Here is a 22,415-nt window from a genome sequence, read left to right as displayed (position 1 = left end):
AGGAGAAAGAACTCGATCGTAAATTAGATCTTCGTGCTACCAAATGTAAGCAATTCTCCTCACTAAGCTAAAACAGAATTAACTCAACAGATCCTTTATAAGATTGCTAAAAATTGATTTATATTATCTGGAAATCCATAATCAGTTGAGATTGAGAAATATGATTTATGGGGCATTAGAATAAATTTTGGATTCTTAAATGGGTTGTCATTCAGGGTTCATGTGAAAGCAAAAGTCGTGTTTATTGTGCCAATTCTGGCAACAGTTTCTGTTATGCTTTTTTTTTTTTTTGATTGGCAACCAGGATCACCAACTTTTTCTTTGGAGGAAAACAAAAAATTAAACTACAAATGTTTCTTCTTTTTACATTATAATTATCATGGCAATGTAAATTATTTTTTTTTTGACAAAGTTAATCTTAACCTTTTCATCGGGTTAGCAAATTCTTCAATTATTTAATTACTAACATTTGATAAATCTTCTAGCATTTTTTAAAGTTTCATAATATATATTTATTTATTATTACAGAACATACACAATCACTGTAGGCATCTTGTGGTAATCAAGATCAACCTCTATGGATGATAATGATGTATTTATTAATTGAATATGGAAAAGAGTGTTACTAACCTATTTAATTTTACAATGTTTGAAATTTCTCTATTTTGTAAACCATGTAATGTTTTCAATTCAGATTCCAATAACAATTGCTCTTCTTGACCTTGAACATCAATACGATTACACTTTTCAAGTAAAATATGATGTTCAGATTTAAATTTCTCAATACCATTAAGGATCATAGCCATGTCATAAACCAAACAATTAACTAAGAATTCATAATTTTCTTTGTGTCTAAATAAATAGAATGTTTTAGATGCTGCTCTATCTGCACTTCTTGGAACTTCTTGAATTTCAACAACATTTGCTTTAACCAAATGATATAATTCACTACGAACAGTTTTTTCTTTTAACAATACAGCATTTGAAATGGCTTTTTCATCACATAATTTCATAGCTTTGATACATCTCAATATTCTAAATCCTTGATCTCCCAAAGTAGTTTTAACCAACATTTCAAAATTGAATTGTTTCAATAGTTTGGACAAGTTGTTAAATGGAACAACATAGTTACCTGGAGAAATCTCATAAATAAATGCAGTATTAGTACCATTGAGTAATAATTTCAAGTGTTGTTCTATAATGCTTGAATTATATTTTGGTCCTTTAGTTGTTGATGGTGATTTTGTAGAAGCAGATCCATCTTCAAGTTTGATTTTCTTTGAATTTGGAGAAGAATCACCATTTTCAATTGGTCTTTTTGGTTTGGCAAATGTTGGAGTAATAATGGAATTGTTAAAATCAATTTCTTTAGGTAAATATCTTTCAATATCTCTTGCTGAAAAAGTGATCTTCTTTTCATTAGTTAGCTTTTGTTCAATCTTGGCAAGATATTCTTTAACTATAGTTGGATCATTGATCAAACCAGGAATATTCAAAAGTGGGTATGTCAAATCCGGACTACTGCTTTCAATATGTTTCAAAGCCGCTTCATAGATAATAGCAGTTAACAATCCAATTCTTGCCTTAACTAAATTAGCTAATGCATTTGTTCTTAAATGTTTTTGGAATCGAGATAAATTAAAAGTAATAACCAAATCTGGCTTCAACTTTTTCACACCATTGACTTCTGTATATAAATCACTTGATGTTTGTCCTGATTCTAATAAATTAGTCAATTTTATTTTGGCTTTATCTTGAGCTTCTTGAGTACGTTTAGTTTCCGAAGTAAATGATGCTCTTGGAGTTTCTGCTAAACTTTCTTGATAAATTTTATTCCAAATATCATCTAAAGGATGGAAATCGAAATCTTGTAATCTAACTAACCATTTTTCATTAAATAATCTTAAAAATCTATTTTCTTCATCAATTTGTTTTGATTTATCATCTTTAAATTGGGATAAATAATCATTAACTTTAACATGACCATAAGTTAAAATATTTTGCACAATTTCTGCTTCATCTTCTCCATATTCTTTTTTAATGTGGTTTATAATATCTCCACTATATAAAAACAACAATAATCCAGTTTCTTTCAAACTATAATAAACTTTTTTATCCTTTTCTTCCCAAAAATATATACAGTTTAATTGAATCAAGGAAACCAAAGCTGTCTTGACATTTTTGATTGGAATCTCAGTACGAGTACTGATCTCCTTGGCTGTTAATCTTCCATTAGATATCAATCTTGAAATAATACATGATGCAATCTCACCTAAATGGACTTGGGCTAGAGAAGTGTATAAATATGATTTGGGTGATTGAGTTCTAGCTGTCTCTATTTGAATATCATCCATTCTTTCAAGTTAGTATTGTATAAGGAAGTATGTAGAAATGAAGGAATGAAACAAGCACCTCAGGATGGTTAAATGAGTTATAGTGTTTGTTTGATCAACTTGGTCTTCATCCTAGGAAAATCCTAAGAAAAGAGAAAAGAAAAAAAAATTTAAGAAGATTTGAAAAATAAAATTTTCTGTAGTTCTCACATGCAGGATGTCACGTGTATTTTTCGATGAGATAACATCAGACTGATACCTTTGGTTGTCCATGACTGTAGTTCTTGTATTTATGATTCTTTGTAAGAGGATAAACTCTATAAACAGAGTTATTACATAAACAATGGTGCATTATATTGATAATTCTAGTTTAGAGTGGTTGGAGATGGTGGATACTAAAGTAAGTAAACAATGTATGCATGTATGATCGTTAGTCACCAAGAGCATGTTATTACTACATGTCACAATGTATTTAGGACATCATGGTATTGTAATCACTGATAAAGTTGGATGCTTTGTCAATTGTATCAATTACGAAATTGAAAGACAGCAGGTTCATGACTTTCTGAATTGAATACATTATCAAAGTAATTTTTTTTTCTGACGTGTATTCACAACTATCCAACATACTTTGTGGTTTGAAAATGGAAAAAGGGAAAAGAATAATGATATGCCATTATGCAAAACCTTATCTTTTATTAATGATATTATCTGTTCAATTCAACTGATGCTGTGCTGTATCCATAATACACTGCTGGTTGCTGTTTTTCACACAATCCATATGTACTTTCTTGTAATGCCTGAATGGAGGAGGTTGAAGTCCGATTGAGTTGTCCATGTCACCCCTTGAAACTATAATATGAAGAGCCTTGATAAGTATAAAAGACGTAAATACTTCCAGGATGCATTGGAACTAATTTGAAATAATTTTGGCTAAAGTCCAGAATATACCATGTCTTCTCATCACCCTAGTCCTACCCCTATTGAATCAAATATTTATGAGAATGATTATGAGTTACACCGAATGAAAAGTAGCTCTCGTTCAATTGGCATGGATGACAATGATTTCACTAATGATCAGAGATGGATTATATTGAGAAGGCTATATGTTGATACTTTGCAATCTTTGGATGAATTGCCGCCAGAAATCTTGTTTATTCTCGAAAAGACAAATGAAATACTGGTTGAAGAATCTATTGAAGTATTAAGAAGAAGCATTACAGAACATTTCACTGATGTAAATATTCCAGAGGAGGATTTGTTATTTTGGAGGAAACTTGTTACCATAATTGATTCTCAAAAGACGTCAATAACAAATTTGAACCCTGAAGGAAGTACTGAAAAAACGACTGATATAACATCGCCAGCAGAATTTCCAGAAATAATTGAAGTTAATTCTCAAAATCATGTAATTACAGATTGGGAAATTCAAACTAGGTTGGAAGCGGTATTGATTTCATATTGGTCTCCATATCCTGAAGTTAGATCTGTAACATTTCCATATGACGATCCTAGTATACCAATTGAAACCTTCAGAGTATATTTAATCGCAATCTTTTGGACTTCTGTTGGGGCAGTAATTAATCAGTTTTTCTCAGAAAGAAGGCCAGCTATTACTCTTGCAATGTCTGTTGTTCAGGTTTTTTTGTACCCATCTGGAGTTATTTGTGAATGGATCTTGCCAAAATGGAAATTCAATGTTTGGAAGTACACCATTGATTTGAATCCTGGTCCATACACATATAAGGAACAAATGTTGGCAACTATTTTCTGTGGTGTTACTGGTGGTAGTACATCCTATGTGGCATGGAACATACTCATGCAAAAATCAGATAAATTCTATAATAATGAATGGGTTGATTGGGGATACCAGGTGTTGTTGATCTTGTCAACAAATTTTCTTGGAATTGGTCTTGCAGGAATAATGAGGAAATTTGCCGTTTATCCAGTTAAAGCCGTATGGCCAACAATATTGCCATCTTTAGCATTGAATAAAACATTGTTAACTACTTCAAAAAATGAAATCACAAATGGATGGAAAATTTCAAGCTACAAGTTCTTTTTCGTAACATTTGCCGTATCGTTTGTTTATTTTTGGATTCCTGACTACTTGTTTCAAGCACTTTCTACATTCAATTGGATAACATGGATCCAACCAAATAACCAAAACCTTGCAGTGATTACTGGATCCATTGGTGGTTTAGGTTTGAATCCCATCTCTACATTTGACTGGAATTATATGAGTGCTTTAAACCAACCATTGCAAGTTCCCTTTTTCAACTCAGTAAATAATATGATTGGAATGGGTGTGGCATTCATTGCTATTCTTGGTATTTGGTATTCCAATTACAAATGGACAGGCTATCTTCCAATTAATGATAATGGTCTTTATTCAAACACTGGTGATCCATATTCTGTAACATCAATTGTCAATGAACAAAGTTTATTTGATCAAGAGAAATACAATCAGGTGGGTCCTCCATTCTATACTGCCGGTAATTTGGTGGTCTATGGTGCCTTTTTTGCTCTCTATCCATTCCATATTGTCTATGAACTTGGGGTGAATTATCGAGAAATTCTTGATTCTTTTAAATCACTTGGACGAGTTGCCAAAAGTTTCAAAAAGTCAAATTATGATGGATTAGATGATCCTCACGGTGTATACCCTGAAGTTTCAGAATGGGCATATTTTTCAATAGTGGTGATGTCGTTGGTGTTGGCCATTATCTGTGTAAAGATTTATCCAGCACAAACACCAGTGTGGGGTATATTTTTTGCTCTAGGTATAAATGTGTTATTTTTGGTGCCATTGACTAGTATTTATGCAAGAACGGGATTTTCATTTGGGTTGAATGTTTTAGTTGAATTGATTGTGGGGTATACTATACCAGGGAATGGATTAGCATTGGCATTTATCAAAGCATTGGGGTATAATATTGATGGACAAGCTGAGTCATTTATAAATGGATTGAAGCAAGGTCATTACGCCAAACTACCTCCACGAGCTGTCTTTAGAGCACAAGTATTATCGATTTTCATTGCTTCATTTATACAGTTAGGCGTTCTAAATTTTCAACTAAATGGTGGAATAAGAGATTATTGTAGCCCAACCAATGCTCAAAAGTTTACCTGTCCTAATGGCAGAACATTCTATTCAGCTTCTGTTTTGTGGGGAGTTATTGGACCCAAGAAAGTCTTCACTGGGTTGTATCCTATCTTACAATGGTGTTTCCTAATTGGGTTCTTATTGGCTTTCCCGTGTATTGTGATGAAAAAGTATGCTCCCAGAAAGTATATGAAATATTTCGAGCCATCGGTGATTATTGGTGGATGTTTACATTATGCACCTTATAATTTGTCTTACTATATTCCTGGCTTTTATGTTGCGTTTGTTTTTATGCATTACGTTCGAAAGAGATATGAAGCTTGGTGGCAGAAGTATAACTATATTTTATCAACTGGATTAAATGCCGGGATAGCATTCAGTTCAATCATTATATTTTTCACTGTAATGTATTATCCAAAACCAATAAACTGGTGGGGAAATACAATTTCCAATATGGGATTTGATTCCAAAATGAAGGGGTGGCTCAATGCTCGTACGGAAGCACCAGATGGTTATTTTGGACCCAGAAAAGGGTCATTTCCGTAGATGCATTATCTGTAGAAATAAATTGCAATGTACAATTTAGATACATGAACGACAACCAAAAAAAAAAGCCTCATTTAATTTTGATTTTCGCGCCCATCCATTTTGACCATTATCCGCCCTATTCCAATTTCACAATCGGCAAACCAGGTAAATGTCTTTTTGCTGACCATAGCAAATGATGCGTAGCGCGTAAAAAGAAAAATTACTGATAGATGTCAAATGTGAAACTCATTCCAGAAGAAACCTTTTAAACATCATGGTTGATGAAATGTTAAAGAACCAGCAGTGTTGTAAATGAATCATTTTGTTGATTACACAGGTTAGGAGTAAAAATGGAAGTTGCATGCATTTTTTTTCATTGCATTACACATAATCAGATCCCGAAAAGAAATCTAAATTAGTTCACCTGCAATGCACGACAGAAGAATCAATAAACCAGTCGGTAATATAGCCACAGTGTTAAATGACGAGTTTATCTTGTGAGTTTATCAATCTGAACATTTGGGCTATTTTGACACGGCATGAAATTTTTTTGTTGTATAATTTTGCAGTATATCCGTCATATCTTTAGAGATAAAATCTTGGCGTGTGGCACGGCACCAAATGATTTTTTTTTTTGTTTTTTTTTTACAGAAAATTAATCAATTAATCAAGCAGAATGGGAGAATTATACTAAACACAAATTAATAAACCATCCTCTTATCTAAACTAGTAGAGTGGATTTTTTTTTTCTTAACTGGTTTAAGATCTCGTGTGGTATTAAAGTCAAGAAATTATTCCAAGAGATCTGTCAAAAACCCTCCTGTAACTAATAATTCGTATATAGCTGTCTTGTAATTTTTTTTTCTTGACCCAAACCCAGAAGAAATCATCAAACAAGTTGCAAAATATGACAGTTATGTTTTTTTGAATGAAATGAAGAACTAATTAGAAAGTGGAGAAATTAATATCCCGGAAACTTGAAATTCACAAAACTTGTGATTTAATTTGTAACCTTGTTCCGTTATCTTGAAAACTAAAAAGCGGCGTGAATTTTAAAAAGAAAAAAAAAATTAAATGAAGATCCATAATACACAGTAGAATACAACCACATTTTTGATATTGCTGTGGGATTTATGCATAAACAAAAAATTGGTGCCGTTTGATGTTCATGACATTCCTTATCTAAGTTTAAAGTATATAAGAATGTAGATTTATCCATCAAAGTTTGTAATTGTTTGTTTGCTTGTTTGTTTGCTGCAAAACAACAATAATGATTGAATTACCAAAATTTCCAGGTAATCCAGCCGCTCCAGTGACTTCTGGTGATGGAATCACTTCAGTTGCTAGTCATTTACAAGTAGAAGATCATGAAGTGGACCTTCGTGCTATCCAATCCCAACCGTTATCTATTGGTGAAGTTGCAACAACTTTAACTGATGCTCAAAAATGGATTATTTTGAAAAGATTACATTTTGATGCTTTGGTTTCTTTGGAAGAATTACCACCACAAGCTACATTTATATTTGAAAAGATTGAAAATATGTCAACACAAGAAGCTGTTGATGTCTTGAAGAAAGCTATTGTGGACCATGACAATGATGTCAACATGCTGGACAGTGTTTATGAATTATGGGAAAATTTGGTGGCCAGAGATCATAAACAAGAAACATCTCTTGGTGAAGACAGTGAAGATTCTGAAAAAAAGAATCCACATCCATATTCTGTTAAAGAAAAATTGAGTACATTTATCCATACTTCTGAAGAAAAGTTTAGAACCTCTGATGATATTGAAAAGACAGATATTGCTGCAGCTAGTGAAGACTTTGCGATTGTTGATTGGGGTTTGCAAGTAAGATTAGAAGCTGTCTTGGTTGCCTATTGGTCACCATACCCTGAAGTTAGAGCAGTTACTTTCCCTTATGATGATCCAACTATTCCTGTTGAAACATTCAGGGTGTATTTGATTGGTATTATTTGGACGGGTATTGGTGCTGTTATCAATCAATTCTTTGCTGAAAGACAACCAGCAATCTCTCTTAGTGTTTCTGTGGTTCAAGTTTTCTTGTATCCTTCTGGTTTGCTTTGTGAATGGATCTTACCTAATTGGAGTTTCAACATCTGGAAATGGAGAATTGACTTAAACCCTGGTCCATATACTTTCAAAGAACAAATGTTGGCAACTATTTTCTGTGGTGTTACTGGTGGTAGTACTTCATATGCAGCTTGGAATATTCTTATGCAGAAATCAGATAAATTCTACGATAATAAATGGGTTGATTGGGGTTATCAAATTTTATTGATCTTGTCAACAAACTTTCTTGGGGTTGGTCTTGCAGGTATCATGAGAAAATTTGCTGTTTATCCTGTTAAAGCTGTTTGGCCATCTATTTTACCATCCTTGGCATTGAACAAAGCTTTGTTAACCCCAAGTAAAAAGGAGAAAATTAATGGATGGAAGATTTCCAGTTATATGTTCTTTTTTGTTACTTTCTGGGCATCGTTTGTATACTTTTGGATTCCTGATTATTTATTCCAAGCTTTGTCTTATTTCAACTGGATGACTTGGATTAAGCCAGATAATGTCAATTTGGCTGTTGTTACCGGATCAATTGGAGGTTTAGGCTTGAACCCAATTCCTACTTTTGATTGGAATTATTTGAGTGCATTGTTACAACCATTGCAAGTTCCATTCTTTACTACTGCTTGTAACTTGCTTGGTGCTTTTATTGCTTTCTTTGCTATTCTTGGTATTTGGTATTCCAATTACAAATGGACAGGCTATCTTCCAATTAATGATAATGGTCTTTATTCAAACACTGGTGATCCATATTCCGTCACTGCTATTGTCAACGAAGAAAGTTTATTTGATCAAGAGAAGTACAACAAAGTTGGTCCTCCCTTCTATACTGCCGGTAATTTAGTGGTCTATGGTGCCTTTTTTGCTCTTTACCCATTTCATATTGTTTATGAATTTGGTATGCATTATAAAGATATGTGGGATGCCTGTACATCCTTCTGGAGAGTTTTGAGAAATTGGAAGAAATCCACTTATGATGGGTATGATGACCCTCATTCCAAGATGATGTCTCGTTTTCCAGAGGTTCCAGAATGGTGGTACCTTCTTATTGTTGTTGTTTCATTAGTTTTGGCTATCTTGTGTGTTAAAGTCTATCCTGCTCAAACTCCGGTATGGGGTATTTTCTTTGCCTTGGGTATCAATTTTGTGTTTTTGATTCCATTGACTACCATTTACGCTAGAACTGGTTTCTCGTTTGGTTTGAATGTCTTGGTTGAATTGATCATTGGGTATGCTATCCCAGGTAATGGTTTAGCCTTGGCATTCATTAAAGCTTTGGGTTATAACATTGATGGTCAAGCACAAAATTTCGTTAACGATTTGAAACAAGGTCATTATGCTAAGCTTCCACCAAGAGCTGTTTACAGAGTTCAACTTTTGTCAATCTTTGTTGCTTCTTTCATTCAATTGGGTATTTTGAATTTCCAACTTGATGGTGGTATCAAAGACTATTGTGATCCAGCAAACCCACAAAGATTCACTTGTCCAAATGGTAGAACTTTTTACTCTGCATCTGTGTTATGGGGGGTTATTGGTCCAAAGAAAGTGTTTGGTGGTTTGTATCCTATTTTACAATATTGTTTCTTGATTGGATTCTTGATTGCTATTCCATGTGTTATTGTCAAGAGATGGGGACCAAAGAAGGTTTTCAAATACTTTGAGCCATCAATTATTATTGGTGGTATGTTGAATTTTGCTCCATATAACTTGACCTACCTTCTTCCTGGCTTCTACGTGGCTTTTGCATTTATGCACTACATCAAAAGAAATTACGAAGCTTGGTGGCAAAAATACAATTACGTTCTTTCTACTGGTTTAAATGCTGGTATTGCCTTTAGTTCAATCATCATTTTTTTCGCTGTCATGTATCATGCAAAAGATATCACATGGTGGGGTAATACTGTGTCATTTGAAGGTGTCGACGTTAGTTTAACTGGTTGGTTGAATGCCACAGTTGATGCTCCAGATGGATATTTTGGACCTAGAATTGGTGATTTCCCATAGGCGTGTTTGTAGATATTTTAATTTCATATTCGTGTTTTCAATTATTTTCCTACCATGCAACAAAACTTTTTAGGGGGTAAATCTAAAATGTTGTAGAGTCGACTTGACAACAACATCAATCAACAACCCATTTACCAACATTCTTCGTCGTCTTCTTCGTCTTCTTTGTCTTCTTCTTCCTTGCCCACGCGACATTCCTTTAGCTCATAATGATAAGTTGTTGAACTTTGTAGTTCAGGGAGTGAAGTATTTTAGTTTATTTCCGAATTTGGGTGTATTATTACACAAATAGACAAATTACACGCACAGGCAAAAGAATGACCCTTGATAATGAAGTACACGCAATTTTGGATGATTACGTTACCTGAAATTTGAACAATTATTGGACTTAAACATGCTCTTCCCTTCCCATTCTATTATCCGGTGACATGTAAATTCCTCGAGGAATTTTATGACATACTATCCACGGTTGGATAGTAGAGTGTGTAAATTAAAAAACGCGCTTAACTGCACAACATATTTTTAAATTCTCCATGCACGTACCTCCTCTCTCTCTCTCCCTCCCCCTCCCCCCACCTTTCGAACAAAGGTGGTTAATATTATGTGGGTGTGTATATTGTTGATTACTGATAAGCAGAATTCAACAATACGCCAGCAGTTGTATGATTCTTGATCTCCTCTTGGCTGATTCTATATTTTACTCAACAATATATTCTTATAATACTTTGAGGAGTAAAGTGTTTGTTATTGCTCATCCCTCTCCGTATGTCCAAATGTTATTTTTGCTATCATTACAATTGGAGTTGCATTTGTTGAAAACCTCTATATGCCGGAGCTCTAAAAAAGCAACTCAAGACTAAAAGCGGTTGTTATTCTTATCGGAACCAGTCATCGACCGCGGGTTTAGTTTTCACTACGTGTTTCTTTTTTATTATTAGTAGTATTATTATTATATTTATTATCATTCGCCCATGGTTATGTGGCAAAACTCGTGATTAACATTCACCTGGAAAGTAAATATGGGAATGACTAAAAAAAGTAAAACTAAAAACTGTGTTGTCATTGTTATTGACATCCACACATTTTGTTCAGGTTGCACGATAAGAGCTTTTTTTTTTTTTTTGCTCAGATTCACGTTTTGTGATGTCTATCGGATTACAAGTAAAGAGATCAACCAATGTAATAAAAACTGTTCTCCTTCTTTCCTTACCTTTTTTTATATATATATTTATTCTTCTTCTTCTTGTTCTTCTTGTTCTGTTTCTTTTTCTTCTAGTATCTTAGAACAGTGGTTATCTTTCTTATAAATAAAGATCACTCTATATCATTACACTCACAAGTAACCAATAATACATTTTATTTGGTTTCTTTATCACTGTCTATTTCTTCAATCACACACAAGAAAAGAAACAATAAGTTGTGGGTATACCTGGTTTTTTTTTTTTACTTTTACTTTTACCAGCTGCAACTTTCAACTACAACATAAAAGCATTACTTTGTTTTTATTCTTATTATTCATTTTGAATAAACTGTTTCCTCATACAAACGAAAACCTGTCATTCTTGATAAGTCATTAATATCCGTATTGTTTATTATCTGACTCATTGGATTTGCACGCGTACTAAAAGGAAAACCCTAGTTTTACGCACGCCAAAAAAAAAATAAATACAAAAAAAAAAGATCGGTCAAGCGCAAGACAACCACCATCCCAATCAATCATTCAAACATCAACCTTCATATCATTAAGGTAGACATCAGAAAAGGAATACAATATTGAAAAAAAAAAAGACACCTGATACTTATTATGTTAACAATTATCGAGAATTAGAAATAAAAGAAAGTATTCCCATAATCCCCTCCCCCCTTTTTAAATCCCTCAAACTAAAGAGTTCTGCTTTTTTTTTTATCTAAGTCCCATCGTCCCCTATCACTTTCATCCTTAAAGTATCTACTATCTAAAGTATCCACCGGTTTATTATACTAGTGGTATATATCTTGTCTTATTTGCATATTCTACTAGCACATCTTAGAGATGTCAGATTTGAAACAACAAGAAAAGTATACACATCATCACCATTCTGACGAACATCAAACGAAGATACAGGTAACCAAATTAACACAGGTGATTCAGAAATTTTTTGCTAAAGCTGCCCAGATTGTATTGGAAGCCAGGGCGTATCCTGAAACTATATCTCCATCGCTATATCCTACCAAAGAAGAATCAAATAAATTGAATAAATGGTTTAATTTGTACATGAATAGTATACCTGATATTACTAAAGATGATTTGAGATTATGGAAAACACCTGAACTTGCAAGTTTGCCTCCGATGATTATAGAAACTTATATCGATTTGAGGCAATTGCCTCCCAATCAGATATTGGTATTATTTGATGATATTAAACACCCCTGGACCGTTGCTAAAGGTGGGGGTAAGAAATTGGAAGTTGTTTTAGAAAGATGGTTGATTGAATTTGAACCAAATTCTTCCAATGATCCTGCTGTTATGGTTGATGAGTTGCCTCTAAGTTACAAGCAAGCAATTATTTTGTTTAGAAGCATCTACGGCTTTTCCAGATTGATGCCTGCTTTTAAAGTAAGAAAGAATCTACACAATAAGTTGCCCTTGGGTAATAAGATCTTGGATGGTAATCAACCAATTAGTTCTAAAGGAAGAATTGGGTTATCAAAACCAATTATAAACTCCAATTCCACTGAATCCCACATGAGTCAAAAGTTTTTCCAGCCAGTGCAAACAAGTCTTGGATCATTAAAAATTTCGGTTGCCTATAGAAATGATTCTGACTTTTGTGTTCATGAAAATGAGGAATTGCTTCTGACTCATTTTAAACGTCATGATCAGGAAGAATTTTGCAATAAAAAGAAGATTTCCTCGTCATTATCACCAAACTCTTCGACATCATCAAAGGAAACATCGACTTCACCAAAGAAATCACAAACGCCAATACGCATTCAGCCATTTAAGGTCGGTTCTATGAGTTCTTCTCCACCACCTATCCCAACCATTCAAAATCAACCAATTTTGCAATCCTCATCTTTGGAAAGACGTGTTTCGATCACTAGTAGCAAATCAACATCCAATGCATCGCTTGCGGCATTTTTGCGTAACCCAAGAAGTGGTACACCATCAACAAACACCATTCCAATTGTTAATACAAATCCGGTTTATGGTACTTCTGTCCCTCGATCTGTGAGTTCATCTACAGGTCATGATGATTCGTACTTGGTTAATGCAGATAGTTCAAATAACACACCAAGGTTTTCTTCATCATTTGGTTCTCGTGTCAGTAGAAGATTCAGCAGTGCCAGTGCTAGACAGCAAACACCACAATCAGATTTATTAGGTCATAGTAATAGTGTTGATGCTGCACTTAGTGAAACAGAAGGCGGTGATGATGAAAGTGATGATATTAGTGATTTCATTCGTATGCTTGATAGCAAGTCTGATTTACGATTAGGTAATGCTGGTGGTGTTAGTTCTAGTAGTATTGCAGTTAATGATACTTTGAACAAGTACCAATTATTGCGTAGCCAACACCAACAATTAAGTGATAGTGCAAATGCTAGCTCAATGTTGCATGGATCCCGTCATTCAAGCAGAAAGAGTTCATTAAATTCACCTCCGGGTTCATATGACCATGCACATGTTATGTCGTCAATTCATTCTAGGGTTAAAGATTCTAGATCGAAAGGTGATGAACAATTTGCAAGGTTTATGTCATCACCAAAGAGAAGTTCAACTGTTTCGCCAACTGGAAGCACTCCTTCACAACTTCCTCATCATACAGCCACTACCACTACTACCACTACAATTGTTTCATCCAATGTTGGTGGTAGTGCTACTAAAAGTGCAGCTACCACTGCTGTTGTTGTTAGTGGGTTAGCAACAAGTCCATCTGTATATGACTACCGATCATCAAGATATGATGATGCGTTTGAAGATGAAGACGAACCACATAGTGGGCAAAGTAGTGGAAGCCATAGCCATGAAAAGAGTAAACTTAAATCGAGTAAAAAAGATGAAGATGATGAAGATGATTTGCTATTTACTATGAGTGACATGAATTCAAAGCCATTCTAAATTTTGCTATGTATAAGTTGTTTCTTGGGTCCATAATCCTGGGAAATGTGATTTTTAATAAATATATATATTCGTGTATATATACATATATACATACTATAGGTTGTTTTTATTTGTATAATATTTTTAGTTCATTTAATAAGATATATATTGGGATAGTGGTATGACACAGGCGGTTGTTGTAAGAATTTCATGTCCTTTCAAAATCATGGGAGGAAGTGTGTTGGTCAAAAATATCACAGGGTTTTCCATAATGCAAACCACTGCCCTTAAAATATTATGTTCATTATTCGAAGATTTGCAGCTTTAATTCTAGACTGAATCTTCCTTATGCATGCACATGAATTTAAGCAGAGAAGAAGAAGAAGAAAAATTAAGGTGGTTTCATTAAAAAATGGGGAATGTAAGGTGATATTGTACATATTGCGTTGCATGCAATATTAGCATTCAAACGGATAATAAAATCTATCAAATCTGTTTTAATTTATTTATTTTTTTTTTGTCCGTATAGGTTTCATATGGAAACGTACTCAGGTCTGATGTTTGCAGATGAACATCGGCTGGACGAATAGCTGAAATAGCGTAGATCATCATATTTAGTTGATACAAATAATATCCAGCCCATTTCATGAGAAGATATTCTTGTATTTGAGTGTTTTCTTGTGTTTATTGTTAATAACTTGAATGTTTATATTTTTTGTAAGAAAATTATCTATTTGATTTTTATTCAAACATCTACAGGAATAGTTGTATACAATATCAAGAGAACGTAATGGAAATATTTGAGACAAATTTCAAGAAAATTAATATTATGAAAGTAAAAATTGTCATTGATAGACTATATATGACTTTTAATCTATACAATATGTTGAATTTTGTTCATTGTATATTGTTTCTCTCTGGTATTAGTTGCATATCACTCCCTTAATTATTATCTTTTATAGTTTGTCTTGGACAAACTAATGACGAAACATAGTTTGAAAAGTTCAATAAATTGTTTGTTTTTTCCCAGTAAAGGAATTATCCAAGAAGCATGTTCACATTCATTATACATTTATAAGTTTCAATAGTTATGAATTTGGTTGCTTGTAAGGAAGGTTTTATATTCGGTGGTTAATTATTTACTTTTTTTAGGCCCATTCTTGGGGCCGTTTTTGCGGCAGCCTTTTACCGTGTTTTCAAGATGTTGCATTACGAAACTGCCAACCCTGGTCAAGATGCTTCTGAATAAGCTTGAAAATTTTATATGAAGCATTAGCGGGGCAAATAACTTGAAATATATCATATCACAAGCAATGCATCTAATCTGTATATCTCTTTATATGAATCAACTAGTAAATTCTCGATGATTGGTTCAAGTCCAAGATCATCTTCTTTCTTCTCTCTTAACCATTGATGTTTGTTTTTCCATTTAGTCTAAAGTGCTCAATTTTTGCATCTAGTTGATTATGGTGCAATAATTCCAATATTGTAGCTATCGTGTGAAATGGAACAAACGATCGTGCGTGTGTATCCCAATTTCGATTCACAGTTTAATCAAATATGTCACGTGATTATTGTTAAGCAACATGCAGTTAATTCATTATATGCAGTAATTACCGAAATGCGACATCCGACCAGAATAATCAGTGTATGTGTTGCTTTTGATTCCATAATACATTTAATTGAGATGCCACCAAAGACAGTTCAAGTTATTCTAGGTTTAAAGATCAATCTTTTGTTGTGCTATAGCAAGAGCTTAGGTTTTTTTGAATCATGTGAATTTAGTGTGTTTTCCAAAGTAGTAATATGTTATTTAACAATTTGTGAACAAACGTTAATTTTATTGTCATATTTTTACGAAGTTAGAACAAAACATTTCTTTTATCTTGTTGCTCAACTTCAGTAAAATTTGCAGCTAGTTTAGACACATAATTTATTTCTTCACGAGCATTGGTCACTGATATTGTTGAAAGAATATAAACAGCATGTTTCATAAAAATGCTACACTTGTTTAAGTGCAATTCTATTGTAGGTTATTCAAGTAAGCAAAATATGAAATTACTTGAAAGCATTTTAAATCTTTAAATTAGACTTTTTTGCTTCTTCCATCACGTTAATCGACTTAGTAGATACCATACTCTAGAACCACTCTATCCCAAATTTAGTTGTATGTCCAGATCATGTGATATACCACGTGTAAGAAATCACGTGATCGGTAAACACACTACTCAACATGTCCATAGTTCAGCACATTATTTTCTTCCCAACACTCTTTTTCTATTTTTCCAACAAATTAGTATGTATTAAATAAAGAGCTATATAAGGAATTAAGGTAAAAGTTAAAATTAAGTCAAGAAGGAATAAAAATTGGAAAAATGGCAATAAATACTGTTAAGATTCTCGTTTTTCATTTTTCGTTTCTCGCTTTCGCGCTTTCTTGCTGGGCCACACAAAAAAAGAAGTATCAACCCCCACAATAAAATAACGGGTTTTCAAGCTTATTCAGAAGCATCTTGACCAGGGTTGGCAGTTTCGTAATGCAACATCTTGAAAACACGGTAAAAGGCTGCCGCAAAAACGGCCCCAAGAATGGGCCTAAAAAAAGTAAATAATTAACCACCGAATATAAAACCTTCCTTACAAGCAACCAAATTCATAACTATTGAAACTTATAAATGTATAATGAATGTGAACATGCTTCTTGGATAATTCCTTTACTGGGAAAAAACAAACAATTTATTGAACTTTTCAAACTATTTTCTGTCATTAGTTTGTCCAAGACAAACTATAAAAGATAATAATTAAGGGAGTGATATGCAACTAATACCAGAGAGAAACAATATACAATGAACAAAATTCAACATATTGTATAGATTAAAAGTCATATATAGTCTATCAATGACAATTTTTACTTTCATAATATCAATTTTCTTGAAATTTGTCTCAAATATTTCCATTACGTTCTCTTGATACAGTCGTTGCAGTTTTATTTCGCACTAGTGTGAGCATAATTTTCAGATCAGTGTGTCAAAATTATTCGCACTATTTGCTAAGAAAAGCTCATATTAAGGCGGCCAATAGTTTTGATATCAGTACGCAAAAAACGTTTATATTACGTGACCTCTATTTGTTCATACTAAAAATGTATGATATATGATATGAACAAAAAAGGGCAGCTAGTTTGAAAGTATTATTTCCCCTAGTGTGAACATTTTGACTCCATTTACTATGAATAATTAATCTCCCTTACTATGAATTGAATTGTTGCACTAGTATTAATAATTTCTTTGAACTTGGTAGGAACAAAAAGTAGAAACACTGTACGAAGCGACGCAATGGAAAAAAAAAAATACAAATTCAGACTCAAATTAACAAACCGAGATAATTTGTTTACATCAAATCTATAGACATCAACATAATATTAGATAACCCCTACCATTTAACAAATAATGGGACCAGATCAATTCCCATCGCCATTTAAATTAAAACCAATTTTTGATTCATCTAAGAAGCAGAATAATTTGGTAAATGTATCAAGATCGGAAACGTCAACACCTACTCCAATTTCAAAACCACCATCCCATCTGACGCCAACACATTCATTTTTAAATCTTCATCATGATTCTCATATAACAATTAATAATGATACTACAGGGTCAATTTTGAAATTTCAAACTCAGGATGCAGAAAATGTGATTGATTGGATCGATAGTTTAAAATCAAGATTTCATGATTTGAAAAACAGTCAGGATCAAGAATTGAATGAATTGATTGATAAGAATGACGAAATTAACAAAATTGAAAAATTAAAAGAGGAATATAAATCAATGCATTTTGATGAAGATTTTGTGAAATTAGGAAAATTACTTCATGAACAAAACCAAGAAGATATGAATAATTCTGACGACATGGCAGAGGAACAGGAGGACGCAGAAGAGGAAGAACAGGATATTATTAGTGATGATGAACTGATCCAAATTATATCAGATGAAGATGACATAATTGAGATACAAGATGAGGAAGATGACCATGAAGAGCAAGCAAGAAATTCTCAACAAGAATCACAAATTCAACAATTTGATTACAGTCAATTTCAATCGAACCCATATTCTGCATACGGAAATGATAATATCACTCAGTTACCACAATATCAACAAGAAATTGAATATGACGACGAGCCAGAAGATGAAGATGAAGATGAAGAAAACGAGGAAGAACAAAGTCACCATGATTTTGATGATGAGAATGCTCAGCAACAGACCGTGTTTGATTATAATCTTCACAATCAACTTAATAATCAATTGGGATATGGTATCACCCAAGTACCTTCATATAATGTCACAAATGGCCGACCTCGATTAAGTGATACATACAATTACCGAAGTGAATTGAATATTGAAGAATCTGATGACGTTGAAGAAGATAATGAAGAAGATGAAGAGAACAATTATTTTGCACAACAAGGTAATGAAGAAGAGCCTATTGAACTTGAGTCAACAAGCGAGGAAGAGGAAGAGGAAGAGGAAGAGGAAGAGGAAGAGGAAGAGGAAGAGGAAGAGGAAGAGGAAGAGGAAGAGGAAGAGGAAGAGGAAGAGGGGGTCGATGAGGAAGTAGAGGAAGAATCAGAAGGTGAACCTGATGCAGAAGAACTCGAAGATGAAGAATTAGAAGATGAACATGATGATGCAGAAGAACTCGAAGATGAGCATGATGATGCAGAAGAACTCGAAGATGAATCAGATAATGAACCAGAAGATGAAGTACAACAGTCCATTAACGAATCCGCCATTGAAGGATATGAAGCAGGTCTTGATGACGAGGAAGAAGATGAAGAAACCGAAGAAGCAAATCAAGCAAATGTCTATTATTCAAATACAGATTTATTAAGTCTTGCTGCATCTGCGATTCTACAGAATAACGTACACGAACATAAATTGAAACATGCAGCATCAGGGTATATGGCAGATTCTGAATTCACGGACAACAAAACAACCAAAGAAGAACCAGATAACACTACTAATGATGAAGCTGAATATGCGAAAGTTGAAAATGACGATTTTGCATCGGAAGAAATTGCACCCGTCCCTGATCCATTCTATGCTCATGAATTAAGTGAAGAAAAGATGATTGCCGACAAAGAAGTTGATGAATACATTTCTGAAGGTTCACTAGCAGACGAAAGCCAATTTGAATCAATGAAAGATGATGTGAATATGCTTCCTAGTGATATCAAAACAGATAATCCTATTGAAGAACTGTCTTCAGATGAAGAACCACCTTTGCCTATCTTTAAAACTATCGAGGAAGAAGACCCTGAAGTTGTTTTAGAGAAATTGAAAGAAACAGAGAAGAAATACCATATTAAACTCAATGCTGTTGAAGATTTGGAAAGAGAAATTAAATCTTCTTCCCGAGATGTCACTATAATGAATGCTGATGGAGATCAGAATGTCAATGGTCAAAATGATGATCAAATGGATATTGATTCCATGGAAGGACCAGAAGAAGTAGAAAGTGATAGTATTGATGAAGTAATAGATCCTGAATTACAAGCAGTTATGCAAACACCAATAGATGACATTGCAAATTCACCAGATAATGAAAGTAGTTCATTAGAAGAGGAAGAAGAGCTTACAATCATTGAACCACCACCGGTTAGGGATTATATATTACCAGTGGATTCAATTAATGAAGAAGAAGAGGATGTTGAAGAAGAGCCACCAATTGACGCTGAAAGTAACGATGAATCAGAAATTGTTGACAAAGTTGAAGAAATTCCTATAAAAACTGACGAACTCACAGCAATTGAGTCACCAAAGGTCAAAGATACTGATGTATTAACTGGACATGCCTATGAAGTAGTCGATCTAGAACCTGAAGAAGAGTCTACTGCGAAAGTTAATTTTAAAGAATGCGATAATGAATCTGAAAGCTCCAATGATGAACCGGGTCTTGTTAACGAAATACCTGTTCCAGTAATTGAACCTATTTTCGATGAAGACTCTTCTAGTGTTGAGTACCTGGATGAGCTGCATGAGGAAAACGAAAGCGTTGTATCTGGAGAACACAAGGAAGCTAGTCAAATTGTTGACGATGAATCACAAGAGCAGTACTTAGGAATACAAGAAGAAGTACATGCTTTGGATGATGTAATCGAGGAAAAAGTACAAGAACCCGAGCAAGGCTTAGAGACTCAAAAAACCAGCCCCCCATTTGAAAATCATGACATGTTGCAAGGCTCTGGAGATGCCTCGGATAATGAAGAAGCATCCATTAAAAATGGAGAGATTATTGACAGTATCAAAGCGGATGATATTACTGTGCCAGAAATTGAAACTATTGTTGAAGAACAAGATGGAGAGGATGATGATAGGGATGAAAGTACCGATGTACAACAAGCTCAAGTTGAAGAAGTACTACCTGATGTACCTGAGGTGGATCCGAAGAATACCAGCAGTAATGTCGAGGATCAGCAAGAGTTAGAAGATGCCCTGTCTTATGGTGTATCTCAAGATAACATAATTCCGGAATCATTTGAGGACCTTATGGTCAGTAATTATGAAGAAATCAGAATTGAATCTGAAATTGAGAATAGTCAACACTTTGTTTTACCCGTTGTTGAAATCGGAGAACATAATGTGTATGATATCGTTGAAAATCTAGTTCAACAGTTAGAAGATCAAGAAAGCGATGAAGAATCTAGTCGTGAAGAAGACTCAGATGAGTCAATTACTGCTCTGGTTGAAGTTATTGAATGTCCACAACTTGAAGAAATTGACAGTGAAGACGAAGAGACCGGTGATTCTAATGAAAGTGATTCTAATGAAAGTGGTCCTAGTGGAACAACCGAGGAAGATACAGGTAGCCAACAAATTAACCAAGAGCAACAAGATGAAGAAGAAATTCCTAGTATTATTATTGAAGATGCTGATGAAAAAGAGAATCAGGAAGAGGAAGATCAGAATTTTATTGGAGACGGAGAAGCAGGTGAGATGCAAGAATCAGCCGAAGAAATCGATGTGAATGATTCAAGAGATGAACAAAATAAAGATGCAGAGCACAGAAACAAGGAAGTGGATGAAAACGAGGAACCAATTTCAAAAGATGAATCCGTTAATAGTGTTGATTTGCAGGTAGAAGGTGGAGATATTGATCATGAGGAATTCATAGGAGAACCAGAATCTATGGATGTTGATCCGCAACAGGAAGAAGCCATTGATAATCTAGAACCAGTAGAAGCTTCCGACAAAAAACACTCCATTGAGCATGAAGATGAGTCTCCTGTAAAAAGATTTAAAAGTGCTATTACTTCCTTTTTTTCAGGTTTTAAAGGGCCAAAAAAACATGATATTACAGGTATCACAAATGAAGATAAAGATATTGTTCAGGAATTTTTAGATGATGTGATGGTAGTGGAAGCGACCGAAGAAGATAATGAACCAAGTGAAACAGAGAACGACCTTGATATAGCAAATGAAACTGAAGATGATAGTGTACAAATCCACCTGGCTGACTCGACAGATTCTAATAAGCAATTCCAAGATTGTACTGAACCTAAATTAGATGATCAATTAGATACTAGTAGTGAAAATTCAAATTCTGGTGACGTTGCTAAAAATGATGCCAACTTTGAGTCTCCCGAAGAAGTAGCACCTCGACAGAACGAAAATCCTAGAGTTCTATTCCTGATACCGGAATTTACACTCTTGAAGAGGCCAGCAATAAAAAGACGCCATAGAAGAAGAAGACATATCAGATTGACACCAAATTTTTTGAATAGAGAAGAACTTGAACAAGCGTTAGAGTTTTCAAAAATTGAAGCTGAAGACACGATTAATCAGCAAGAAAATCACGAGACTGGTAGTGATACTGAAGTCGGAGTCGAAATTGCAACTGAAGAATCTAAGGAAGAAATGAAGGAGTCAGAATATCCCGAAATGGAGCAGCCGTCTAACTTGGAAAGAAAAAGGTAACTAAGGTATGTTGAACAACAGGGTATCTCTGACCTCCAGAACAATCACCCTGTATCAGAAATGGAAAGTTTTCGACATTCTAAAAGCTTCTGTCAAAAAATAAGAACTGGCCAGAAAAAACCTCCTCAAGAAATAATCTGGGTTTAGGTTTGGGATCTTGATGAAGGTCCGTGAACTAGTTTCACCAAATGAAAACACTCCGAAGGTTCCAAGTTAGGCTGCAATACTATCTTTTGACCTAAAGAAATGCTAGATAGGCACCGTGAGAGAGGAAAATTATTATCTTTAGCTTATTTTTTTTCGTCATTTC

General features: G+C 34.0%; 7 protein-coding genes across 7 annotated transcripts; 5 read left to right on the top strand and 2 right to left on the bottom strand. All coding sequences in view use genetic code 12, as the record gives it.

Moving 5' to 3' along the window:
- Positions 1 to 599: 599 nt before the first annotated feature.
- CTRG_00812 (DNA-directed RNA polymerase III subunit) lies at positions 600 to 2,354 on the bottom strand (the record flags this gene model as incomplete). Its single annotated transcript, XM_002545985.1, has 1 exon — positions 600 to 2,354. The coding sequence occupies one exon, from the start codon at positions 2,352 to 2,354 to the stop codon at positions 600 to 602; it is 1,755 nt and encodes a 584-aa protein (XP_002546031.1).
- Positions 2,355 to 3,285: 931 nt separating this feature from the next.
- Positions 3,286 to 5,985, top strand: CTRG_00811 (uncharacterized protein; the record flags this gene model as incomplete). Its single annotated transcript, XM_002545984.1, has 1 exon — positions 3,286 to 5,985. One exon carries the CDS (start codon positions 3,286 to 3,288, stop codon positions 5,983 to 5,985), a length of 2,700 nt encoding a protein of 899 aa, XP_002546030.1.
- A 1,252-nt stretch (positions 5,986 to 7,237) lies between these two features.
- CTRG_00810 (uncharacterized protein) lies at positions 7,238 to 10,048 on the top strand (the record flags this gene model as incomplete). Its single annotated transcript, XM_002545983.1, has 1 exon — positions 7,238 to 10,048. One exon carries the CDS (start codon positions 7,238 to 7,240, stop codon positions 10,046 to 10,048), a length of 2,811 nt encoding a protein of 936 aa, XP_002546029.1.
- A 2,032-nt stretch (positions 10,049 to 12,080) lies between these two features.
- CTRG_00809 (serine/threonine protein kinase regulatory subunit) lies at positions 12,081 to 14,150 on the top strand (the record flags this gene model as incomplete). Its single annotated transcript, XM_002545982.1, has 1 exon — positions 12,081 to 14,150. One exon carries the CDS (start codon positions 12,081 to 12,083, stop codon positions 14,148 to 14,150), a length of 2,070 nt encoding a protein of 689 aa, XP_002546028.1.
- Positions 14,151 to 15,636: 1,486 nt separating this feature from the next.
- On the top strand, positions 15,637 to 16,038 carry CTRG_00808 (uncharacterized protein; the record flags this gene model as incomplete). The annotated part of the gene is made up of 1 exon (XM_002545981.1): positions 15,637 to 16,038. One exon carries the CDS (start codon positions 15,637 to 15,639, stop codon positions 16,036 to 16,038), a length of 402 nt encoding a protein of 133 aa, XP_002546027.1.
- Positions 16,039 to 17,581: 1,543 nt separating this feature from the next.
- CTRG_00806 (uncharacterized protein) lies at positions 17,582 to 22,105 on the top strand (the record flags this gene model as incomplete). Its single annotated transcript, XM_002545980.1, has 1 exon — positions 17,582 to 22,105. One exon carries the CDS (start codon positions 17,582 to 17,584, stop codon positions 22,103 to 22,105), a length of 4,524 nt encoding a protein of 1,507 aa, XP_002546026.1.
- On the bottom strand, positions 18,580 to 18,921 carry CTRG_00807 (uncharacterized protein; the record flags this gene model as incomplete). Its single annotated transcript, XM_002545979.1, has 1 exon — positions 18,580 to 18,921. One exon carries the CDS (start codon positions 18,919 to 18,921, stop codon positions 18,580 to 18,582), a length of 342 nt encoding a protein of 113 aa, XP_002546025.1.
- Positions 22,106 to 22,415: the final 310 nt, after the last annotated feature.

The sequence above is a fragment of the Candida tropicalis genome (genome assembly GCF_000006335.3).
Source record: "Candida tropicalis MYA-3404 genomic scaffold supercont3.1, whole genome shotgun sequence".
NCBI lineage: Eukaryota > Fungi > Ascomycota > Pichiomycetes > Serinales > Debaryomycetaceae > Candida > Candida tropicalis.
Note: the sequence above shows the minus strand (reverse complement) of the source record. Positions and strands in the feature narration are given on the sequence as shown.